This window comes from Phoenix dactylifera, chromosome 13 (genome assembly GCF_051530095.1).
Source record: "Phoenix dactylifera cultivar Ajwa chromosome 13, Ajwa_hap1_PhDact_Kaust_v1.1, whole genome shotgun sequence".
Lineage (NCBI taxonomy): Eukaryota > Viridiplantae > Streptophyta > Magnoliopsida > Arecales > Arecaceae > Phoenix > Phoenix dactylifera.
Window position 1 is genome coordinate 124323 of NC_143202.1, and position 21195 is coordinate 145517.

Sequence of the window (21195 nt, forward strand, 5' to 3'; positions counted from 1 at the left end):
AATGTAATTCATCATAACATTAATTTCTGCCCTGAAAGCTAGGAAGGCATTAGAAAAGGAGTATAAGACTTATTTAGCCTGTGTAATGGATACCTGAAAGGAGACCAACTTAGAGGATATTCCAGTAATGAATGAACATCCTGATGTTTTTTCAGAAGATCTTCCTGGTTTGCCACCAGAGAGAGAGATTGAATTTGCAATTAATTTGATTTCCAATACCATACCAATCTTCAAAACCCCCCTATAGAATGGCTCCAACTGAAATAAAAGAATTAAAGGAAAAGTTGCAAGAATCGCTTGATAAAGGCTTCATTCGACTTAGTGTGTCATCTTAGGGAACTCTAGCATTGTTTGTAAAGAAGGAAGATGGAAGTTTGAGGTTATGTATTGGTTATCAAGGATTGGACAAGGTAACAATACAGAACAAATATCTTCGGCCCTGTATTGATGAATCTTGTAAGGTGTATACTGATCATAAGAGTTTAAAATACCTTCTTACCTAGAAGCTACTCAATATGAGACAGGAAAGATGATTGGAATTGATAAAAATCATGCCTTGTCTATACACTACTCTCCAGAAAAAGCTAATGTTGAGGTAGATACACCGAGTTGAAAAACTTCTGGTAGTATTGCTGCTCTACTCACATCCGAGAAAAGCTAATGTTGTGGTAGATGCACTGATCAGAAAAGGTGTTAGTGATACAAGAAAGGTTGAGGACAGTGTTTAGTAGGCAGAAGAGCTACGCAGATGTCAGAAGGAGAGATGTGCAGTTTGGCACGGAAAATCATGTGTTCCTAAAGAACTCTCCTATGAAAGGAATAATGAGGTTTGGAAAGAGAGGCAAGCTTAGTCCTAGATACATTGGCCCCTTTGAGATATTAGACAAGGTTGGTGTATCTTACAGATTAGCACTGCCTCCAAACCTCAGTCATGTGCATTCAGTATTTCATGTATCTATGCTACGGACGTATGTGCCAAATCCATCCCATGTGCTGTCAGTGCAGGAAGTTACAGTAGAGGGAGACCTTTCTTATGAAGAGCTTCCTGTAGCTATCCTTGATACTCAGATCAAGAAGCTAAGAAATAAGAAAATATGTATGGTAAAGGTCCAACGACACCGGCACAATGTTGAAGAATGCACTTGGGAGTCGGAGCAAAGTATGAAGAGCAAATATCCTCACCTCTTTGAGTAATCAGATAATTTACCCTTTTAAATTCGAGGACGAATTTTATATAAGGGGGGAGGATGTAATAACCCCCAAATTTTTTTTTTATAAAAAAAGGGATAGAATAGTCCTTTAAAATTGATATAAGGGGTAAAATTGGAAGGAATCAAAAATTAATGGCATAATAGTAGATGCGTTGAAGTGTTAGGGGCAAAATTGGAAGGAATCAAAAGATAATGGCATAATTGCAGATATATCGAAGTAGCAAGGGCAAAATGGAAATTTAATAATATTAAACAAAGGGTGAATTGTGCTTTGATGTGATTTAAAGGGGGGTTTACTGTGGCTTTTGGAATGAAACCGAGAGACAGAGAGGGGGAGTCTCAGGCGTGAAACAGAGAGGAAAGAAAAAAAAAGAAAAAGAGAAGAAGAAGAAGAAAGAAGAAGAGGAAGGGGATTCGAGGAGGAAAGGGATCCCGGTTGCACTTCCAGCTGAAGGAAAAAATGTAGGTCTCCTTCCTCTTTACGCAAGGACCCAAGTTTCACAAGAAGAAAAAGGTAAATACCCGTCCCTACCTAGTATTTTAAAGAATTTATGCTATAGAAAGGGTAGATGACAGTTGTAGAGGGTGTTAAAAGAGGAAGAATCGGATTTCGACAAATTTTTCCGGCACTACGGAAAAACTGTGTCGAAATCCCAACTTCGGTGAATTATTTCAGGGGTCAATCGGCCTCTGATGGGGATGCATGTTACCATTTTGGAAACCCCTATGAGTGTAGAACATTGGGTATAAATTTCATAAAAATTGGAGTTCGAAAAGTGGATCAAAATCGGGATGAAGTGACCCACTGTCGGTCCGGGTTACTGTTCATCCGAGATAAAAAAGATGAAAAAGGTGGTGTTGGGTCGACTCAAAGTAAGCCGGAGTCGACTCAGGGCTGAGTGGGGTCGACCCAAGTCTGGTAGGGTCGACTCTCTCAGAAAATCCCAGAGAATGGGGATTTTCGGCTCAGTGCTTGGGGTCGACTCAGGGTAAGCTGGGATCGATCCAAGCGGGGGAGGGTCGACTCTCAAAGTTGGGGTCAACCCAAGATTTAGTAAAATTTTGGATTAGAAGGGATTCGATCCTTTCGCACACCTTGATCCTAAAGTATTGGCCCAAGGTGTGTGTGGGATACTCTTGCATCATGATTCATGTAAATTGAGGATTTATTTAATATGAATAAAGGGAAAAGGGAAAGGATTTAGAAAAAGGGGGAGTTGAATCAATTAAAGTTCCCTATATTTATGATTGGCACGTAGATTATGGCCCTTGATACAAGACTAAATGTATTGTAAATGCATGTATCAGTTGGGCAAGAAGCTAGGGAACAAGAGGAGGAAGTCCCCTACTGCCTACCATAAAGTTCTAGAGGCGTATCAGGGCTGTGCTAAATTGGCAGGTGAGTGGGAGTTTGTACTTTGCACCATGAGCACATTCCTTATTCATTTTTATGAATGTTGCCAAGTGTGACTTGATTCCACCCGAGCTTATTGATTAATTGTTGTGGTAGATTCCTTTATATTTGTTCTCCATGCTTGATTATTCTGTACATGCATTTAAGGGAACATTGAAAGGAATTACGAGGGGTTGATGAGTAATCAAATTGGTTCCAAATTGTGAAATGATTTCTTTTGTAAATTGATTTCATTTCATCTATTTCAAAGACTTGTGAGTGGTAGTCTTGATTATACTCTTTTATAAGTAGTTAAATTGGATCTGAATTGTGAAATGATTTCTTTTGTAAATTGATTTCATTTCCTCTATTTCAAAGATTTGTAGAGCCCATTTCAGTGGTATATTGAGTTGCATTGCACACCCTTGACCCCTCACTCCCAACCCTGATGTTAGTTTATGATTGGGTCGGAGTCGAGTGAGTGGTAGTCTTGATTATGCTCCTTTTTAGTAGAGTATTGGGAGTGTGCATTATGGCATTTATGCATGGCTTGGCAGTATCTGCAGGACACCTATAGTCGATGGGGGTTGAACATCGGCCTGTGTGCATATAGTAGCCTTCTGGGTGGGCGGAGCCCAGTCCCTTCCTGGGGGGACACGTCCCTAGGCGTAGGATCGGCCAGTCCTATGACTTATATTCTGCTTGCCACCGGGCATAGTAAGACCCCACGAGGTGCAGTATGGCTTTCCGCGGATGTAGAATTCCCGCGAGGTGCCGTTTAGTATATAGATGTGAGATGGATTTCTGTTCTGGATACTGGCCAGCATTTACATTATCAGTATGGTGTCTTATCCTGCATGTGCATGTGACAGTGGGGAGTTGTTGCTGGTTCGCCTGGGGCGTAAAACTCACCTCCCGCCAACTGTCTAGCATTTACATTATCGATATGGTGTCTTATCCTGCATATGCATGTGACAGTGGAGAGTTGTTGCTGGTTCGCCTGGGGCGTAAAATCCACCTTCCGATAGCTGTCTTGTTGATGATTCAGCCTATTGACACCTGATTTATATGATTCAGTACTATGACCTGTTGAGCATATTCACGTTATCATACATACTTATTTGATTATTCTATATATGCTCCAGATGAGTTGATTGGGATTGTGATGATTTACTCCTTATTTCTTATGTTGAGTTATGTGTACCCTGTTCTTGACGACTGCTCATATGCTCTTGAGATTTCACCTTGAGCCATGATTATATCTTGTCTCATGTGCATAGTACTTTCTACTCCACTCACTGAGTATTTATATACTCACTCCCCAGTTTGATATTTTTGATTGCAGGGCAAGTATTGTATGGAGAGGAGCAGGATTAGTGGTTGCCTGCTAGCTGTGCCGCTCCATAGTATAGTATAATATAAATAGAGGTTTATACCCTTTTAGTGTATTATAAACCTTCTGTTGTATATAGTGTATAGTTACAGTCATAGATCCTGTTGTGGATATGGGTTTGACCATGGATGGAATGGGAACTAGATTTTTATACAGATGAGTTATATGCCTGTGATGATGTATTGATATATATTATCCAGGTTCATTATGTGACAGGTTATGTGATTGCTGCTCTGACAGGTAGTGTTGTTGTATGTAATGAGATAATCCTAACAGGTCACCATAGGAAAGGTGATCATTTTGTGCCTGCATCGTGCCAAAATTTTTCAGAATTTATTGATGATTGATAGGTAGTAGGGTTCTACGTGGTGGCTGGTGGCCTTATGCCTACCCGCACCCTAGAACCGTCGTGGCGGCCCGCCGGGAATGGGGCGGGGGTCGTGACACAGATGTTCAAAGGTCAAGGTGGTCATGTCAATTGTTTTTAATACATAGGCTGCAAGTGGTGTATCTTTTCCAAGTTTTGTTGAACAACATCTTGTTACTTGTCAAACATGATATTGGAGGTGCAAACAGTAACAAGTATTGTAAGCTTTTACATAATTTAATATAGTAATCAGACTTAACATAGTATTTACTTTTGTAGTATCTTCTAGATAAGCGTTCAAAACCTTAGAAGTTGGGGTACTTATTATTAGTAGTAGTTGGATATTTTAACGAGGGGAAAATTTAAATTCAACAGAATTCAGAGATGCCAAAATAACTGTTATCACAAAAATATATCAAATTCAACATCAGCTATTCACTAAATTGCAGTCAGCTTTAGGAAGAAAAACTTCAGTTGTAATACTATTGCTTAGCTAGTTTGGACAATTGTGTGACTAAACTGATAATTTTTAAAATAGCTTTAGGTTTGGTGTGCAAGTTGTGGATGCTATTAAGAAACCACTACAGGCATGGATGGGTGTTTCGGTAACAATATGAAAATTGATTGAAATATGAAGTTTTAGCTTCATTCCATATTGGAAGTGCTAACCTTTGTTTATCCCATACAAGTAACAGGCATGGTATAATGAAACAAAAGGTTTGTTAAAAAAACATAAGAGTGGTTAGATTAAATTTGGTAATGCTTGTCGTGATGGATGATATCTCTGGAAATATAGACAAATGACAAACACCACTCATATAGTTGTTTTTCTCTAAAAAAGATATGTTATTGATCTTATTGGTTATGTTAATAATTATAGAATCATGATATTAATAGAAAAGGAGTTAGTTGATATTTTCTAATTGAGATATGTAGCACAGGACTCAAAAAGCTTCTGTTGCAGCATGGTGGCAGCTTTTGGTTCTGGAGCATTGTTTTCATTGGTCAGTGGCATGGGGGGCCCAAATCAGGCAGCCAATGCAGTCACATCAGGACTTTTTTTTGCAGTTGTTCAAGGTGGCCTCTTCAAGGTAAGCAGGCAAAGGCATTTACAATCCTTAAGCAGCTCATCATGTTTTCTATTTCAGTTGATGCCAAAGCAATATTTCCAAATTGAAATATATTATCTTGTTTGTTTCACATGCAAAAGTTTTCAACATTACTGAACTCCCATAACTGAATTCTGATAAGCATGCTATCATGATAGTGGTTGTCATATCATGCATTCGAAAAACATTCACATTGGGAGTTCAATTTCTTTTATAATTTGCCTTTCTTAGAATCATTTCTCCATCATAGATTTTTGCACTTGTTCTATATTTGCTGTTCCCTAGCCTTCTGGTATTCAAGCTTTGATGGATGAATGTTCTTTTCAATTAGAATGATGATGATACAATTAGTAGAGAAATAAAGGGTAATGAAGATAATGTAGATCTTAATGCATAAAGAACTTGATGTAAGTGTTGAGAAGTGGAAATATGATCTTTTGATTTAGTGTGGCATGAGGATGTTGAAGGTTAAAGTATGGGGGAATGCATAGCCCTTCGGTTGACTGGCATTTTAATCTTGGGGCCCTGTTGATTGGGCATTTTATTCCCGCTTCTTGGTTTCTATGGTCATTTTGTGTATGAAATAGGCATAACTGTGTGTAAAAACAGGCCTAAATTTTGTATAAGGGACTTAACATAAAATGCTAACTGTATAATATCAAAATGTAAAACGGCAATCAAACAGAGTACTGGGTGTCAATTTTTCTAGAATATATTCTGCTGAACCTAAGAAATGCAATTGCTCGAACCACAAAGGTTAGAATTTGGGATATGGATGTTTGAGTTAACAAATTAGTAACCAAGGTCTGACATGGGATTTTAAAGAGCAATGCTTTCTGGAAATTTACTGCTGGATCGAAATTTGGATTAAGTGAACTATAAAAGCTCAAAACAAGAAGTAAATCATGAGATAAGTGTTTAGTAAGATATGGTGAAGATTGAGAAATTATGGTTAGGGGTTTTATGTTGTTCACAAGGGGTTTGATGAGGGTTTAAAAGGATTTAAACAAAGATAGCATAAAGAGAAGACTAAAAGAAAGAGAAATGTTTAAAGGAATCAGTAAGGAAAATAAGGAGGATGATAAATGTGGTGTGACACAAGTAACATGCTTATGCATTACACCTGAAAAACTGAAGGATTTTCACCTATAAGTTATGGAGTTGCACCATGAAGCTCGACAACATTCTCGTGAGGTAATCTTAAAGTGAACGATGCATTTGAGAGGTACCCATTGTGTAACCATTGTGTAAGAAATCCTATCATCATTAATAATAAGGTTGGGGACTAGAGGCTACTGAAGAGACTAATGCAATATAAGATACAAAAAGAAAGCAATTTTCAAAGTTCAGGTCCCCCAAGATCCCATTCATGTAAAGACATTTTAAATCTTCTGAATTTAGTCCTTGTTGTTTTTATGGGACACCTAGCTTATTGCCTGGGTGGACTCCCTCATTTTATGGCCGTAGACATCTTGTTAAGGTTCATGGTGGACTCCCTCGTTGCTAGAACTTTGGCACAAGGTCACTAAGGGTCTTCATCAAGTTGATAAGTTCATAGCTCTATAAGAGATAAGCCTAATTAGATCAAATGAGGATTCATGAAGCCAACTATAAAAAGTTGGGACGAGGCATGATGGTTATGGTTGTGAATATAGTCTTTGATAAATTTGTAGTCAGGTTCCATTTCTAGGATCAATGTCATGGAAATGCATACTTGATGAAGGATGTGAATCTTGATCCTTAGGCATCCTATTAATGTAAGATTGTTGCTAGATTTCTCGTTTGATAAATGTTTGATCTGTTTAAACATTATTTTTGTGTGTCTAAAATATAGTTTTTTTTACTTTCTAGGGATCTTTAAATTCATTCATCTGTCTTATCCAACTCATTTTGCAATCTCATATTTCTAGATTGATATGCAGTGATTTCTATCCTTCTGCTCGCAGTTTCACAAAGTGGAAATGTTGACATCAATAATTAGTGTACTATAGGTTCTGCGGTGTAGTTCTTATTTGCATTGAGACTTTTGCAGTTAGGTCAGAAATTCTCGCAGCCACCAGCTGAGGATGTATATTACTCTCGAGCAAGAAGCATGTTGACGAGTCTTGGCCTCCAGAACTATGAGAAGAACTTCAAGAAAGGCCTGCTCACGGATAGTACCTTGCCTCTTCTCACAGATAGGTAAGATGATGATCTGACTTCCTACCTTTCTGCATACCCACTTGATATTTCAAATTACCAGACAAAACTTAAGCGGTCGGTCTCCCTTGTTTATTTGCTCCAGTGCTCTTAGAGATGTTAAGATCCCTCCTGGACCGAGGCTTCTCATTCTTGATCACATTGACAGGTTGTGAGAGCACTTCGAAGCTTCCAAGATTTCTAAAATTGTTACATATTGTTCTCTCCATCTGAATCTTTCCTGCCTGTTCTATATTTGCAGGAACCCGGAGTTTGTGAGGAAGGTGAAGTCATAGGCAAATTACATATCCGACAGTTTCCGCATCTTCATGGCAGTTAACTGAGCTACCTTTTGTTTCCTGTCTGTCACTTGTCAAATGCCGAAGTCATTAGCATTATTATGATAATTTTCTGAAGATATTGGACTTCTAGAGATGGTTAAATGTACTTTTGTCGTGTCTTTTTTGCATGTTGTCTGTCTTTTGTTTTTTTTTATCTGAGTATTTTCACCTGCTTTTTGTTTTGTGAAAATGGCATCTTGGTGGTTTCTTAAGAGCACTAATATGGTAACCAGGGAAAATTAAACAAAAAATGAAAGGTTTAAAGTATGTAATTCTTGATAACTGGAATTGAGGAAGTCGCTTCAAAGGTTAAGCAATATTGCCTCTGTGTATGTCAAGCAGCATAAACCTTTGTGCACATATGATTTTGACTGATTTATGCCATCCTTATTACTAATACGAAGGGTTGTGTAACCAAAACAGAGATAGGAAAAAGAAAAAGAAAACAAAGCCTGAACCTTTGGTTGGTTGTTGTACACCATAAATGATGTGCTTTAGGAGAGGCAACTCTTCTTATTGTGTTTCTCTAAGTTATTATTAGTTTTTCCATGCCGAACCAAAAAAAAGTAACAAAATAATGTACCGTTGTTTTCTTTTTTTACCTCCATGAAATACGCTATTTATAAAAATGAAAGTTCGAAATTAAAAAAAAAATGCCTTTCTGATTCTATTATTTTTTCCCCTATCAAGAATGCCCTCTTAGAAAATATATAATTAGTCTCGCATATTAATCATGTATATGAGCTTTTTCTCGCCTTTTTTTTTATAATCAGATTTTATATTAGATTGGACACTTTCTTATACCCCAACCGAAAAGATTACAAATCCAAGCATCCTTGTTCCACTCTCTAATATAAGCCCTTCCCACTCTCTTTTTATCTCTCGCTTCTTGCTGTGTCATATCATCTCTCTCCTTTCTTTCCCTCTTCCTCATCTCCGTCTCCCTATCCCCCATTCCTACTTCCCCCTTTTCTCCTCCTTTCCCCATCCTAACGTCCTCCCTCTCTCAAGCCTCCACTTTCCCCTCTTTTCTCCCACAAGATCACAAACAACCCCCATTTGCTAATTGATTCATTCTTAATTTTTGCTAATATATGATTTTTTTAATTTATCTATATTATTACATCAATTACTTAATATTTTACTTATTTTATTCTGTTCTGTTTAACTTATTTTTCTATTTTAAATTCTTCACATTGTATCTCAAATTTTGTTAGTCTTTAGTCTACATGAATTTGTATCTCATTCAAATTTTGTATATATTTTTCAATTTTCTTCCTATTTGGATGTTTGCTTTTTATTATCAGTTCTTAATGAATTTCTATTTTAAAGTTTGTTTTATTTTTGTTCAATTTTATATTTTGAATATTTAATTTTTTGCTGTTGATCCATTTTTATCTTTCTTTCATATATCTTCTTATTTTATTTTATTTTATTTTGTGTTATGAAATTTTAGTTTATGCTCTTCAATCATATTTAGGTGCTTGATTTTGTATTTTAAAATTTATTTTTACCATTGGTCCGTCTATTTCAATCGAGAATAAAAAGTAAAATATAATATCTAATCAATTGTAATAAAATTTTTGATATTACTCTTTTTCTTTTTCTTTTTCTTTTTGGTGAGAGATATTACTCTTGTAAACATGCGGTTGCACATGCCAGATTGATGGTAAATCAGAGAAACAGCTCTTACAGGAATTTGATAGCTACTTTACATACCAATAAAAGAACTTCAAGGTGGTCACGGGCGAGAGAGGGTGTCACACCGTTAACAAATGTGTAAGGTACTAGATTTTGGCAGAGTGATATACATGGTGTGCCCAATAAGGAGGAATAAGCATCTGATGGTAGCTATGACCTTATAGAATGCAGTAGATGATGAAATTACTGATGTCTCCTTCTTAGGAATTATCTGTTTGTGATTCTAACTTATCATACTTTGTTTCCTGGCATGAGTAAGACAACCCAAATTTTTAAGTGTCTTGCACTTGGTTTTTTATTTGTCCATAATTCATATAGAGTCTTTTGCAGTTTGTAATGCATAACTCTAAAAAGATATAGAAAGATCTAACATACTCATCATTGAACGTACTATATCTAATAAACTACGATTTCTTTTTTCTGAAATACCATTATATTGTGGTGTTTCAGGAGGGGTAAGTTGAGATGTGATCCCATATTCTTTTAGATAGTTCTGAAACTCATTGGATAAGTATTCTCCTCCTCAATCGGATCGAAGAGATTTAATACTTTTTTCTTCTGTTTTTCAACTTCATTTGGAAATTCTTTAAATTTTTTAAAGGATTCCAATTTATGTTACATAAGATAGACATATCTATATCTAGAAAAAACATCAGTAAATATTATAAAATATATAAATTCACCTCTTGGTTTATAGGCCCACATACATCTATATGTATGAGTTCTAAAAAATATGTGGCTCTTTCACCTTTTTCTTTAAAAGGTAATTTAGTCATTTTTTCTTTGCGGACAAGATTTACAAATTGGATAAGATTCCATTTTAAGAAAAACCAAAGGACCATTCTTCATCAATCTATTAATCCGATCTACATTAACATGACCCAACCGTAAGTGCCACAAATATGTAGGAATCATATTTTCACTTTTTCTTTGTTTTTTTTTTGTTCACAGCAACATTCTCATCAAATGTTAAATTATCACTAGAAGAACTAATAAAATAAAGACTATTCTGTAGAAAACCACTAGCCATAAATTTATTATTTAATTTAACAGTAACTTTTGTTCCAAACAAAATAGAATAACCACATTCTTGTAACTTTGAAACATAAATCAAATTTCTTCTAATTTGTGGCACATAAAGATAATCTTTTAGTGATAAAATAGCTCCTCCATGTAACACTAAATTAAACACTCCAATAGAAACTACTGCAACATTTGCATCGATTCCCATAAGTAGTGATACTTCTCCTTTATTCAGCTTTTTGTTTTTCTAAAACTCTTGCATTGTATTGCAAATATGAGAAGTTGCTCCAGAGTCAAAACACCAAGAGTCAGAAGAATTAACCAACATATTGGTTTCAGTAATGTGAGTATCAATCATACCTTTAGAAGACTTATTTTTGAGTGAAGCAAGGTATTGAAAACAATTTCTCTTCCAATGATTATGTTTACCATAATGATGGCAAGCATCATTTGATTTGTCCTTCTTTGCTCGCTTCCTATTTTCATCTCGAACTTTCTTAAAGTGTCTTTTCTAGAGGACAATCCTCTTTCAGATACCATAATAATTGGTTTGTTTTGTTTTATCGAATCTTCCGTACGTTATAACATATTGCATAGTTCTGGAAGACTCACCACCAAATTGTTCATATTGAAATTTAATACAAACTGATTGAACGATTCAGATACTGAGGATACAATGGCATCTACCTTAGTTTCATTCTCCATCACAGATCCAAGAAATTTCAATTCATTAATGTATCCTATCATCTTCGTGACATGATCATGAACCGGTGTTCCTTCGAGCATCTTAGTAGACATAAGTAACTTCATAGCACTTTGCCTTATAGAACGATTCTGCTGCTCAAACATCTCTTTTGGCAGCGAACTATTCCATGAGAGACCTCAAAATGTCAGAATTCATGGCAACTATGGGGGTTCTAGGTTGATTGAAATGGTACTCCCTACTACTACGGGTTGCATGCAATGACAGCACTAGATGATGACGTGAAATGCAATGTCACTAATGAAACTCTAGTAAATATGATGTAAGACAACCTACCAATGCAACCTACTATGAATTCAGAGATCAACAAGCTTTCACAAAATAACTTCAAATTTAAATATTGTTGATTTTTTACTTCGGTTATTTTGGAGTTCAAGTATGAGATTAATCAAGTTTAGAAATTAGGTTGCAATTACGTAGTATGGTGGTTCTAATCATAAAGTAATATAATCGAAGAATGTCGAGAAACGTCCTGTTACTAGGATGTACTAATTTAATATCAAGATTTAATGGGTAATAGGACGGGTTTGGAAGTGAAAAGTTCAATGTTCTGAATGTTGACAGTAATGTAAGTTTGTAAGAATAGGGCTATCATGCAAGAGAACTAGAACATAATTAAATGAATAAGCCTAAGAAAAGTAGAGACCTATCACCTGTCGTGGAGAAGGTGACTAGAATCGTTTGCTCGTGTATCGGGCGCGGTTGCAACCGTCGTGCACTTCAGTTGGCTTCAACTTAGGTTGGATCACTACAATCTGGTGGGTTTGACTGGCCTGTGAACTACGGGAAGGAGTTGCACCAATGGAGGAGAGTGCTGGCGCGGCGGCGTCTTTCTCCAGGATCCGACCATGGATGGTGTTGCTGGAAATTGGACCCGAGGGCGACGATCGGCTGAGAAGGAGGAGCTCCGGTGCTGGATCGACAGGAGGAGGCGGTCGGTCGGCGAGCGGCGTCCTTCGGTAGACCTGCAACAAGCCGATGGCCGGGGTTTCCGGCGCCGGCCCTCCGATGCTCAAGTCAGAGGGGGGAGATATAAGTAGGAGCAATATGTCCAGAGTTTTAGCGTCCAGCCCCCTTTAAGGTAGAGGGGTTCTCCTTTTATAGAGAGGTGCTGGGTTACCTGTGATGCGACGGGACCAGGTTGCCGTACGACTGAGCACGTCGCATGAATTGGTGTACAATCATGTGAATTAATGCCTTGCCGTAGAGGATGAGGTCGGAATCAGGGAGTTGTCACAGCTGACTGAACGCAGCCGAGCTGACTTGCCGTGGAGGACTGGAGATCCGCAGACAGCAGAAGCCATGCGCATTAATTGTTGAGTAAGCCGGAGGTCTGCAGAGACCATGCGCATTAATTGTTGAGTAAGCCGGAGGTCTGCAGAGACCATGCGCATTAATTGTTGAGTAAGCCGCTCAAGGCGTGGTCCCAAGTCGGGCCGTAGGAGGATTTGACCGCAGCGAGCAGTCGGTGAGGTCCGACTTCTGGGATTGGATGCCTTCCGAGATCGGGTGCTTTCTAGGCCGGACGTTCCGAGGTTGAGAGTTCCAGGGTTGGACGCCTGGTTGGGCGCCAGGTCGGTCGTCCGAGGTCGGGTGCCAGGTCGGTCGTCCGAGGTCGGGTGCTTCCAATCAAGTATTTTGGGGGGACTCGTATTTTCCTCAACACTACCCCCCGACTTCCGAGTCCGAGCTGCTCGTGAGCTGGGACATGGGAAGTAATTGCTTTTATTGCAGTGGTGGGGGTTAGGGAGGCTTAAATTATGCCGGCGCTCCGCGCGCTTCGGGGTGCTTTTAATGAGGGGAGAGGAGGCGACGCCCTTTCGTCCTTCGAGGTCGTTTCATGTAGTGGGCTCATGATGGGGCTCCGAAATCCGACGGGACGGCGCCTTGATTCCGTATTCAAGGCGCCGTCCAGAATAAATGCGCTGCTTTGTTCGGGGCCGACATGTGGCACAATCCGGACGGGAGGCGGGTTTTAGCCCTGCCGATCTGGGCCGTCGGGAGGGTCTATATAAACCTCCGATTTCGCCCTAAAAAGGTCTCGCTTGTTTGCTATTGCTGTCGTCCTTCCTTTTTCTTCTGGTTGCGGCCGAGCTTTCCCGACGGCATTCAGAGGCGATTTCCGGCAGTGTTCAGAGGCGGTTTCCGGTGACCCCATAGTAGGTCGTTTTCCCGCATTGGCTCGGAAGTTCTTTTCTTTTCTTTAAATACCTCTTTTCTTCCCCTTCTTCGTTTTCGTTTCTCGCTTTTTCCTTCATTCCCCCTCTTTTTCTTTTGAGATGGGTCTTGGTCCCGATGAGGTTGGGTCTACTTTGACCGAGGAGGAACTAGAACTGGTCCGTTCCCGGTTCTTCTTCCGATCCGGGTTTCGTCTCGAACTCGCAGGGTCGGAAGACCGGGTAACTAGACCTCCGCCAGGTCGGATCGGGGTGTACATCGATGCGCTCTGGGCCGGCCTGCGGTTCCCCCTTCATGAGTTCGTGAATGACTTGCTGGTGGTGTACCAACTTGTCCCGGCACAGCTCACTCCAAACTCATGGAGGACCATTGTCGGGTTCGCATCCCTCTGCCTTGCGCATGGGATTCCGACCTCGGTGAGTGTCTTCCGCCGATGCTTCATGTTAAAGACGAACCCGGCGAATGTAGAATGGTTGTACTTCACCTGGAGGAGCGGTATGTCGCTCTTCCGTAGTGCCCCTTCCTTGATTCACGAGTGGAAGGGGAGATTTTTCTTTTTTTCTTCTGAGCTCTCGTGGGGGTTCGATCCGAGGTGGGGGCGTCCCAGGGTGAAGGCCCTGAATAGGCTCAGTGGTCTTTTGGTGGACGAGCAGAGGGCTTTTGATGCTCTGCGGGGTCTCGGGAGGGACATCCTTCTGACCGAGTTTCTGACCGAGGAAGCTCTGGTGAACGTCGGCCTGAGCTCGGCGCACCCCGAGGGTAAGGGCAGTTGTACTGCTCCTTCATTTTTCAGTTTTTGCCTTATCTGTTTCTTTCCTTTGTTCTCTTGATGTTAGTTCGATACTTGGCAAAATTTCTTTCTTTCTTTGTTTCAGATATTCCCCACATGCCGACCAGTAATGCATCCCTCTTCGCCCGACTGAAGAGAAGGTCGGCCGAGGCCGGCGGGGCTCTCCCCAAGCCCCAGAAGAAGGCTAGGCTGGCTGCTACTTCTGCGCCTACTGAGGCGAGGGGCTCGGGGGCCGGAGCTTCGGGGTCTTCCCGGGGGAGAGCTCCAGTTACCGAGTGACAAGCTCGGGCTCCGGGGGAGCGTCGGGCTCGGCTTCTTCGACCTGCCCCGCTCCCATTCCCCAGCAGGCGGGCCGGCCAGTTATCCGTCTGCGGTGCTTGGGGCCCGAGCCGAGCAGGGGCCTCGGGGTTCCGGGCGCGTCCCGTCCCGTTACCATGAGCTCGGGCGGGCCGAGTTCTTCAGGGGCCAGAGGACGCTCTGAAAGGAGATCGGCCGACCCGAAGTCCCCGATCTCGGAGGGCAGCTCGGCCTTCCGGAACAGTGATGTTGCGCGCGCCGTATTTCGCCGCGTGATGCTCCCGGCTGACCGGGCCGAGTTCGGAGCCCTCGGCCTCGAAGAAATTGTCGATCAGACGTACTGCAACACTGCTCGGGTAAGCTGCCTTCTTATTTTATCTTTAGTCGTCGGTATTTCCTTTATCCTTACTTATTGTTATTTTTCCTGCAGCATATTCATGAAGTAGACACTCTGGTATTCATTGCCTCGGAATGCCAGAACGAGTCTCGGCGATTCCAAAAACAACTGGAGTCAGCCGAGAAGAGGCTTGCGGAGTCGGAGGCCGTGCTGGCGGAAGCCGTAGCACGGAGGGAGGCCACTGAGGCGGGTCGGCAAGCTATTGTCGACGAACTTGAAGAGGAGAGGGCCGCGCACTCTTTGACGAGATCAGCGCTGCGCGCCTCCGAGGCACGTCTTGCCGCGGCCCGCTCTGAAGCTGCCGGCCATAAGTACGAGGGCGGGGTTCTCCGCCTAAAGGTCGAGCAGCTCGAGGCCCGAGAGAAGAAGGCACTCGAGCGAGCTGAGAATGCCGTGGAGCTCTTCAAGAAGTCGGAAGAGTTCCGCGACATGCTGGAGGAGGAAACCGTGGACTGGTTCCTCCGGGGCTTCGAGAATTTTCGAAGGCAGATGGCTCGATACTGCCCCCAGCTCGACCTTTCGGGGATCCATTCGAGGATGGGGATAGGTGTTGAGACCGAGGCCGACGTCCCTGCAATCATTGCGGCCGAGAAGGAGCTCGCCAAGATCGAAGCTAGTATGCCCGATCAGGCGACGTCGGAGGCTCCTCCTGGGGAGGTTGCCGAGGAGGCTCCCGAGGCCACTGGTGAGGCCCCGGCTGAGGCTGCCGCGAAGGGTTCGGAGCCAGCGCCCGCCGAAGGCCCTCAGGTTATCGCTATAGATGACCCTGAGGGTGACACTGGTGAAGCTGCCGCTCCCTAAGGCTTAGCTTTTTCTTTTTGTTTTCCTTTTTGTAAGTGAGGTCGGCCTTCAAACTTGTTGTATGGCCGATCTTTGATTTTGTATTTCAACCTTCGGACTTTTATAAATGAAAGAACTTTCTTTATGAATTCGTGTCTACTTTTCTCTTCTTTGCGTAACGGATGGGCCTTTACTTTAATCGTTCGAGTTGATTTCCTCCTGGCGAATTCCTCTAAGTGCTGGAGCTCGGCTAAACTCATGGACTTAGGTTCGGATTATGTTTGCCAAACCATTGAGCTTAGGTCCGATAAAGAACTTTTAGACGCCGGGCTCAAGCCTTAGGAGGATTCACTAAGTCTTCGAGCTTGGATTCGAAGTTCGCCAAGCCCTTGAGCCTGGCTCCCGAATTTCTAAGGCATCGAGCTCGGGCCTCGGACCCCAAAAGGAGTTTTGCTAGGCTTTCAGATTCATCTTCTGGAGTATTCGGCCAAGTTTTTGAGTTCTGCTTTTTCGGATGTAGGTTCGTGAAGAGTGCTGGGGCCGGTCTCTGAGGAGACCGTGAATCAAAGTTAAGTTGCTGTTGGGGCCTTTGCGGTAGTTAGCCTCGAGCTCAGTTGAGGTGCTGACAAGTGGAATAAAAATATATGGTGGGTTCCCTGGCACTCCCGAGCTCGACCAGAGTATCAGAGGTCGAGGTCATCGTTACAAATGGACGTCGACTTTTCGGTGTTTGGGTTTGGCCGAGCCCTCATTAGAGGGATTTGTATGGGCTGAAATGGAGATCATAAATAAGGAAAGTATGCACGGGGTCGATGGGACCCCGGCCTTGGGTCGATTCAGAAGGGCATCCCGACCTTGGTCGGAGAAAATCCCGAGCTTGATCGGGGTCTCGCCAGCGATTCAAAAGCAAATAGATGTAATGGAGCAAGCGCTAAGTGGGATGTACCTCTTGCACTTTCGATATCGGGCGCCCCATGTCGAAGCAAGCCGTTTCGTTCCTCGGTCAGCTTTCAGAGGCATTTTTTAGCCTGGGATCCGCTTCAGGAGCACCGGTATGCTGGGAGACATCGCTGTCGTCGAGGATCTGCGTAGGTGTTATCCTACTGTCGTTGTCAAATGTCACGGAGGGCCGCGAAGGTACTATACTGTCTTTCCGAGGTCGAGGAAGTTTGGGACTCTACGGTCGACACACGGGGCATCCCAACCTTGGTCGAGATATCGAGCACGAGGTCAAGGGAGGTTGGGCTCGCTGTCGACCTAGTGACGCTTTCCGAGGTCGAGGGAGATTGGGACTCGACGGTCGACACATGGGGCATCCCGACTTTGGTCGAGGGATCATGCGCAAGGTCAAGGGATCTGGGAACGCACTATCGACCTGCGACGCTTCCCGAGGTCGAGTGAGTTTTGGACTCTACAGTCGACACACGGGGCATCCCGACCTTGGTCGCGGGGGATCGCGAAGGTACTACCCCGTCGTTAATGTCGAGCGCCACGGAGGGCTGCGAAGGTGCTATCCCGTCTTTCTGAGGCCGAGGGAGCTTGGGCTCACTATCGACTCAGCGGGGCATCTTGACCTTAGTCGAGGGATCGTGCGCAAGGTCGAGGGGTCTGGGAACGCACCGTCGATCTGTGATGCTTCTCGAGGTTGAGAGAGTTTGGGACTCTACAGTCGACACACGAGGCATCCCGACCTTAGTCAGGGATCCGAGTTGAGTCGGGCATCCGAGCTGAGTTGGAAAATCTGAGGATCACAAATGCCCCAATATTAGGAGAAACATAACATGATCAAAGGAGAACCGTAGATGAATTATTGTAAGGAGGAAATGGGACCCATGTTCCCGATCACCAGGGACCCCTTAGGATTTTACTGGTAATACATCCGTAGATTCTCGAAATTCCAGCTTCGTGGGATGAGGATTCCTTCGAGAGATTCCATCTTGTATGCTCCGGGCCGCTAGTCTCGTACGATCCGGTAGGGTCCTTCCCAGTTGGGGGCTAGCTTCCCCTGCTCGGTTGGCTGAGAGGCTTCAGCTCTTCTGAGGATGAGATCTTCCACTTTGAAAAGCTTGGGCTTAACTTTGGAATTGTAGTACTGGGCCGTTGTCTGCTGGTATCTTGCCATGCGGACTCGGGCGACCTCTCTTGTTTCTTCAATGAGGTCCAGATTGTTCCTGAGCTGAGAAAAATTGGAGTCGGCGTCGTAATGCTCCACCCTCGAGGAGGGGAGACCAATTTCCAAGGGGATAACTGCCTTTGTCCCGTATGTCAGGTTAACGGAGGTTTCGCCAGTGGGTAGCCGGAACGTAGTCCGGTAGGCCCAGAGAATGTTGTACAAGTCCTCGACCCACTGTCCCTTGGATCGATCGAGCCTTGCTTTGAGCTCCTGCAAAATGGTGCGATTTGTTACCTTGGTTTCTCCATTTGTTTGCGGATGGACGACCGAGGTGAAGCGGTGGTCGATACCGAGCTCGGAGTAGAATTTTCTGAAACAAATGTTGTCGAACTGGCGGCCGTTGTCGGATATGAGGATGCGGGGGAGTCCAAATCTACAGATGATCGACTTTCACACGAAGTTCCGCATTTTCTGCTCGGTGATCCGGACTACCGGTTCAGCTTCAACCCACTTAGTAAAGTAGTCGATGGAGACAACCAAAAATTTTTTCTGTCCGGTTGCCAGGGCAAAGGGTCCCAGGATATCATCCCCCATTGGGCGAATGGCTAGGGGGCAATAATCGAGGTCAGCGGGGCCGAGGGTCGGTGCTGGATATTGGCGTTCCGCTGGCATCGATCGCACCTTCAGACAAAATCCGTTGCATCCTTTTGGAGAGTGGGCCAAAAGTACCCTTGGCGCAAGATTTTATGAGCCAGTGCTCGGTCTTCCAGATGGTTCTCGCATATCCCTTCATGGACCTCTCGCATAGCATAGTCCGCTTCCGACGGACGGAGGCATCTGAGGAGAAGAGAGGTGAAGGATTTCTGGTAGAGCTTGCTTTCATACAATATGAATCGGAAGGCTAGACGCCTGATTCGGCGAGCCTCAAGCTCATCATTGGGGAGGGCTTCACTTTGTAAGTAGTTGACGAGCTCGTCCATCTAGCTCGGCTCGGTGTCTATGCACATGGCCGGCTCAAGCTCTTCTGTGCTGGGTGTTTGGAGATATTCAAGCGCCGTCGCCTTGGGGAGCTCGCTCATGCGGAAGGTCGCCAGCTTCGACAGTTGATCCACTCTGAGATTTTCCGTTCTGGGGATATGGTGAATGCTGAGGGAGCCTAGGGCGGATGTGAGGTCTCGCACCTTTTGGAGATATTTCTGCATCGACGGCTCCTTTGCTTCAAAATCTTCCAAAATCTGGCTCACGACCAGTTGGAAGTCACTGAAGACCTTCAGGTTCCCGACTTTTAGCTCCTTCGCCAATTTGAGCCCAGCAATGAGCGCCTCATACTCCGCCTCATTGTTCGAAACTGGAAACTCGAGACGTAGGGCCTGCTCTGCCACCATCCCATCTGGGCTTGTAAGGATAAGACCGGCCCTGCTACCCCCCGAGGTCGAGGAGCCGTCCACATATAGGACCCATAGCTGCCCCGGGGTTTTCTTTGTTGGCATGAGTGGGTGCTCGGGGTCGTCCGGCAAAGTGCACTCCACAATGAAATCGGCGAGCGTCTGGGCTTTGATTGCCGGCCATGGACGGTATTCGAGGTCGAACTCTCCGAGCTCGACTGCCCATTTGGCAATCCTTCCGGTGCAGTTCGACCTCTGCAAGATTTGCTTGATAGGCTGGTCAGTCAGTACGGTCACAGTGTGGGCCTGAAAGTAGGGCCAGAGTCTCCGAGCTGAAGTGATCAAGGCGAAGATTGTTTTCTCCAATTTAGAATATTGGGTCTCAGCATCCCTAAGGACCCGGCTGGTATAGTAGATAGGCCTTTGGAGCCTGTCCTCTTCCCGGACTAGGATTGAGCTTACTACAACCGGGAAGATGGCCAGGTACAAGTAAAGATCTTCGCCTTGCTGAGGTTTGGTGAGTAGTGGAGGGGAGGCAAGAAGGCGCCTGAGCTCCTCAAAAGCTCGCTGGCATTCCTCCGACCATAAGAAATCTTTCGGTCGCTTCAGGATTTTGAAGAATGGGAGGCACCGCTCGGCCGACCTAGAGACAAATCTCCCCAGAGCTGCGACCCGCCCAGTAAGTCGCTGTACCTCCTTGACCATCTTCGGTGACACCATGTCTTGCAGCGCTCGAATCTTCTCGGGATTGGCTTCAACTCCGCACTGGGTTACCACGAAGCCCAGAAATTTGCCCGAGGTGACTCCGAACGCGCACTTTGCAGGATTGAGCTTCATTTGGTACTTCCTAAGCTTGGAGAAGGCTTCGTTGAGGTCAGCCACATGGTGCTCTGCTGTCCGGCTTTTCACCAGCATGTCATCCACATAGATCTCCATATTTTGGCCTATCTGGTCTTTGAAGATTTGGCTGACCAGCCTTTGGTATGTAGCTCATGCATTCTTCAACCCGAATGGCATCACCTTGTAACAATAAGTGCCCTTGTCGGTGATGAAAGTCATCTTCTCCTCATCTTCAGGTGCCATTCGGATCTGATTATATCCCGAGAAGGCGTCCATGAAGGTTAGCAGCTGATGTCCCGAAGTAGAGTCGATGAGCTGGTCGATGCTGGGGAGGAAGAAACTGTCCTTTGGGCAGGCCTTGTTCAAGTCGATGTAGTCCACGCACATGCGCCATTTTTCGTTGGCTTTCTTCACGAGGACCACGTTGGCGAGCTAGTCTGGATAGGAGACCTTTCGGATGAAGCCAGCCTCGAGGAGTCTGTCCACTTCCTCGTCAGCCGCTCGCTGTCGTTCCATGGTGGAGCCTCGCTTCTTTTGCCTCACGGGTCTGCAGGTCGGTTTCACCTGAAGTCGGTGAACCATGATCTCGGGGTCGATTCCCGGCATGTCGGCGGGCGACCAGGCAAAGACATCCATGTTAGCCCGAAGAAATTCGATCAGACACTCCCTTTCGCAAGAACTCAAGCCGGGGCCGACCTGCACGGTTAGCTCTGGACAATTTTCTCGTAAAGGGATTTGGGTAAGAAGCTCACCGGGCTCTACCTGTTTCCTCCAGAGGTTGTTCCGCACGTCCAAGGTTTCAATGGGCAGCGTGCAGTCCATTGCTTGAGTTGGCGCCTCGGCCGGTAGCTCCTGCTGGCTTACTGCTTCGGTCGATCGCTTTGCTTTGTAGGTCGCCATGTAGCACCGCTTGGCCACCATCTGATCTCCGCGGAC

General features: G+C 44.1%; 2 protein-coding genes across 2 annotated transcripts in view; one reads left to right on the plus strand and one right to left on the minus strand.

The window, feature by feature from the left end:
* The window catches only part of LOC103722289 (chloroplastic import inner membrane translocase subunit HP30-2-like), a 28819-nt gene extending 20676 nt beyond the window's left edge, over positions 1–8143 (plus strand). The window contains exons 3-6 of the mRNA XM_008812787.6: positions 5329–5455; positions 7506–7654; positions 7758–7820; positions 7914–8143. Of these exons, the coding sequence (XP_008811009.2) occupies positions 5329–5455; positions 7506–7654; positions 7758–7820; positions 7914–7947 (373 nt within the window). The 3' untranslated portion in view covers positions 7948–8143. The remainder of the gene's footprint in view (positions 1–5328; positions 5456–7505; positions 7655–7757; positions 7821–7913) is intronic.
* A 9732-nt stretch (positions 8144–17875) lies between these two features.
* Positions 17876–20124, minus strand: LOC148700159 (uncharacterized). Its single transcript, XM_088710111.2, has 2 exons — positions 19303–20124; positions 17876–18304 (listed from the first exon to the last, which is right to left on the minus strand). The coding sequence occupies exons 1-2, from the start codon at positions 20122–20124 to the stop codon at positions 17876–17878; spliced, it is 1251 nt and encodes a 416-aa protein (XP_088566237.2).
* Positions 20125–21195: the final 1071 nt, after the last annotated feature.

Coding starts and splice junctions, on each gene's coding strand:
- LOC148700159 (XM_088710111.2), bottom strand. CDS start 20,124: ATGGTCAAGGAGGTACAGCGACTTACTGGGCGGGTCGCAGCTCTGGGG. Junction 18,305..19,302: donor TAAAAGTCGGGAACCTGAAG/GTCTTCAGTGAC, acceptor ACCATTTTGCAG/GAGCTCAAAGCAAGGCTCGA.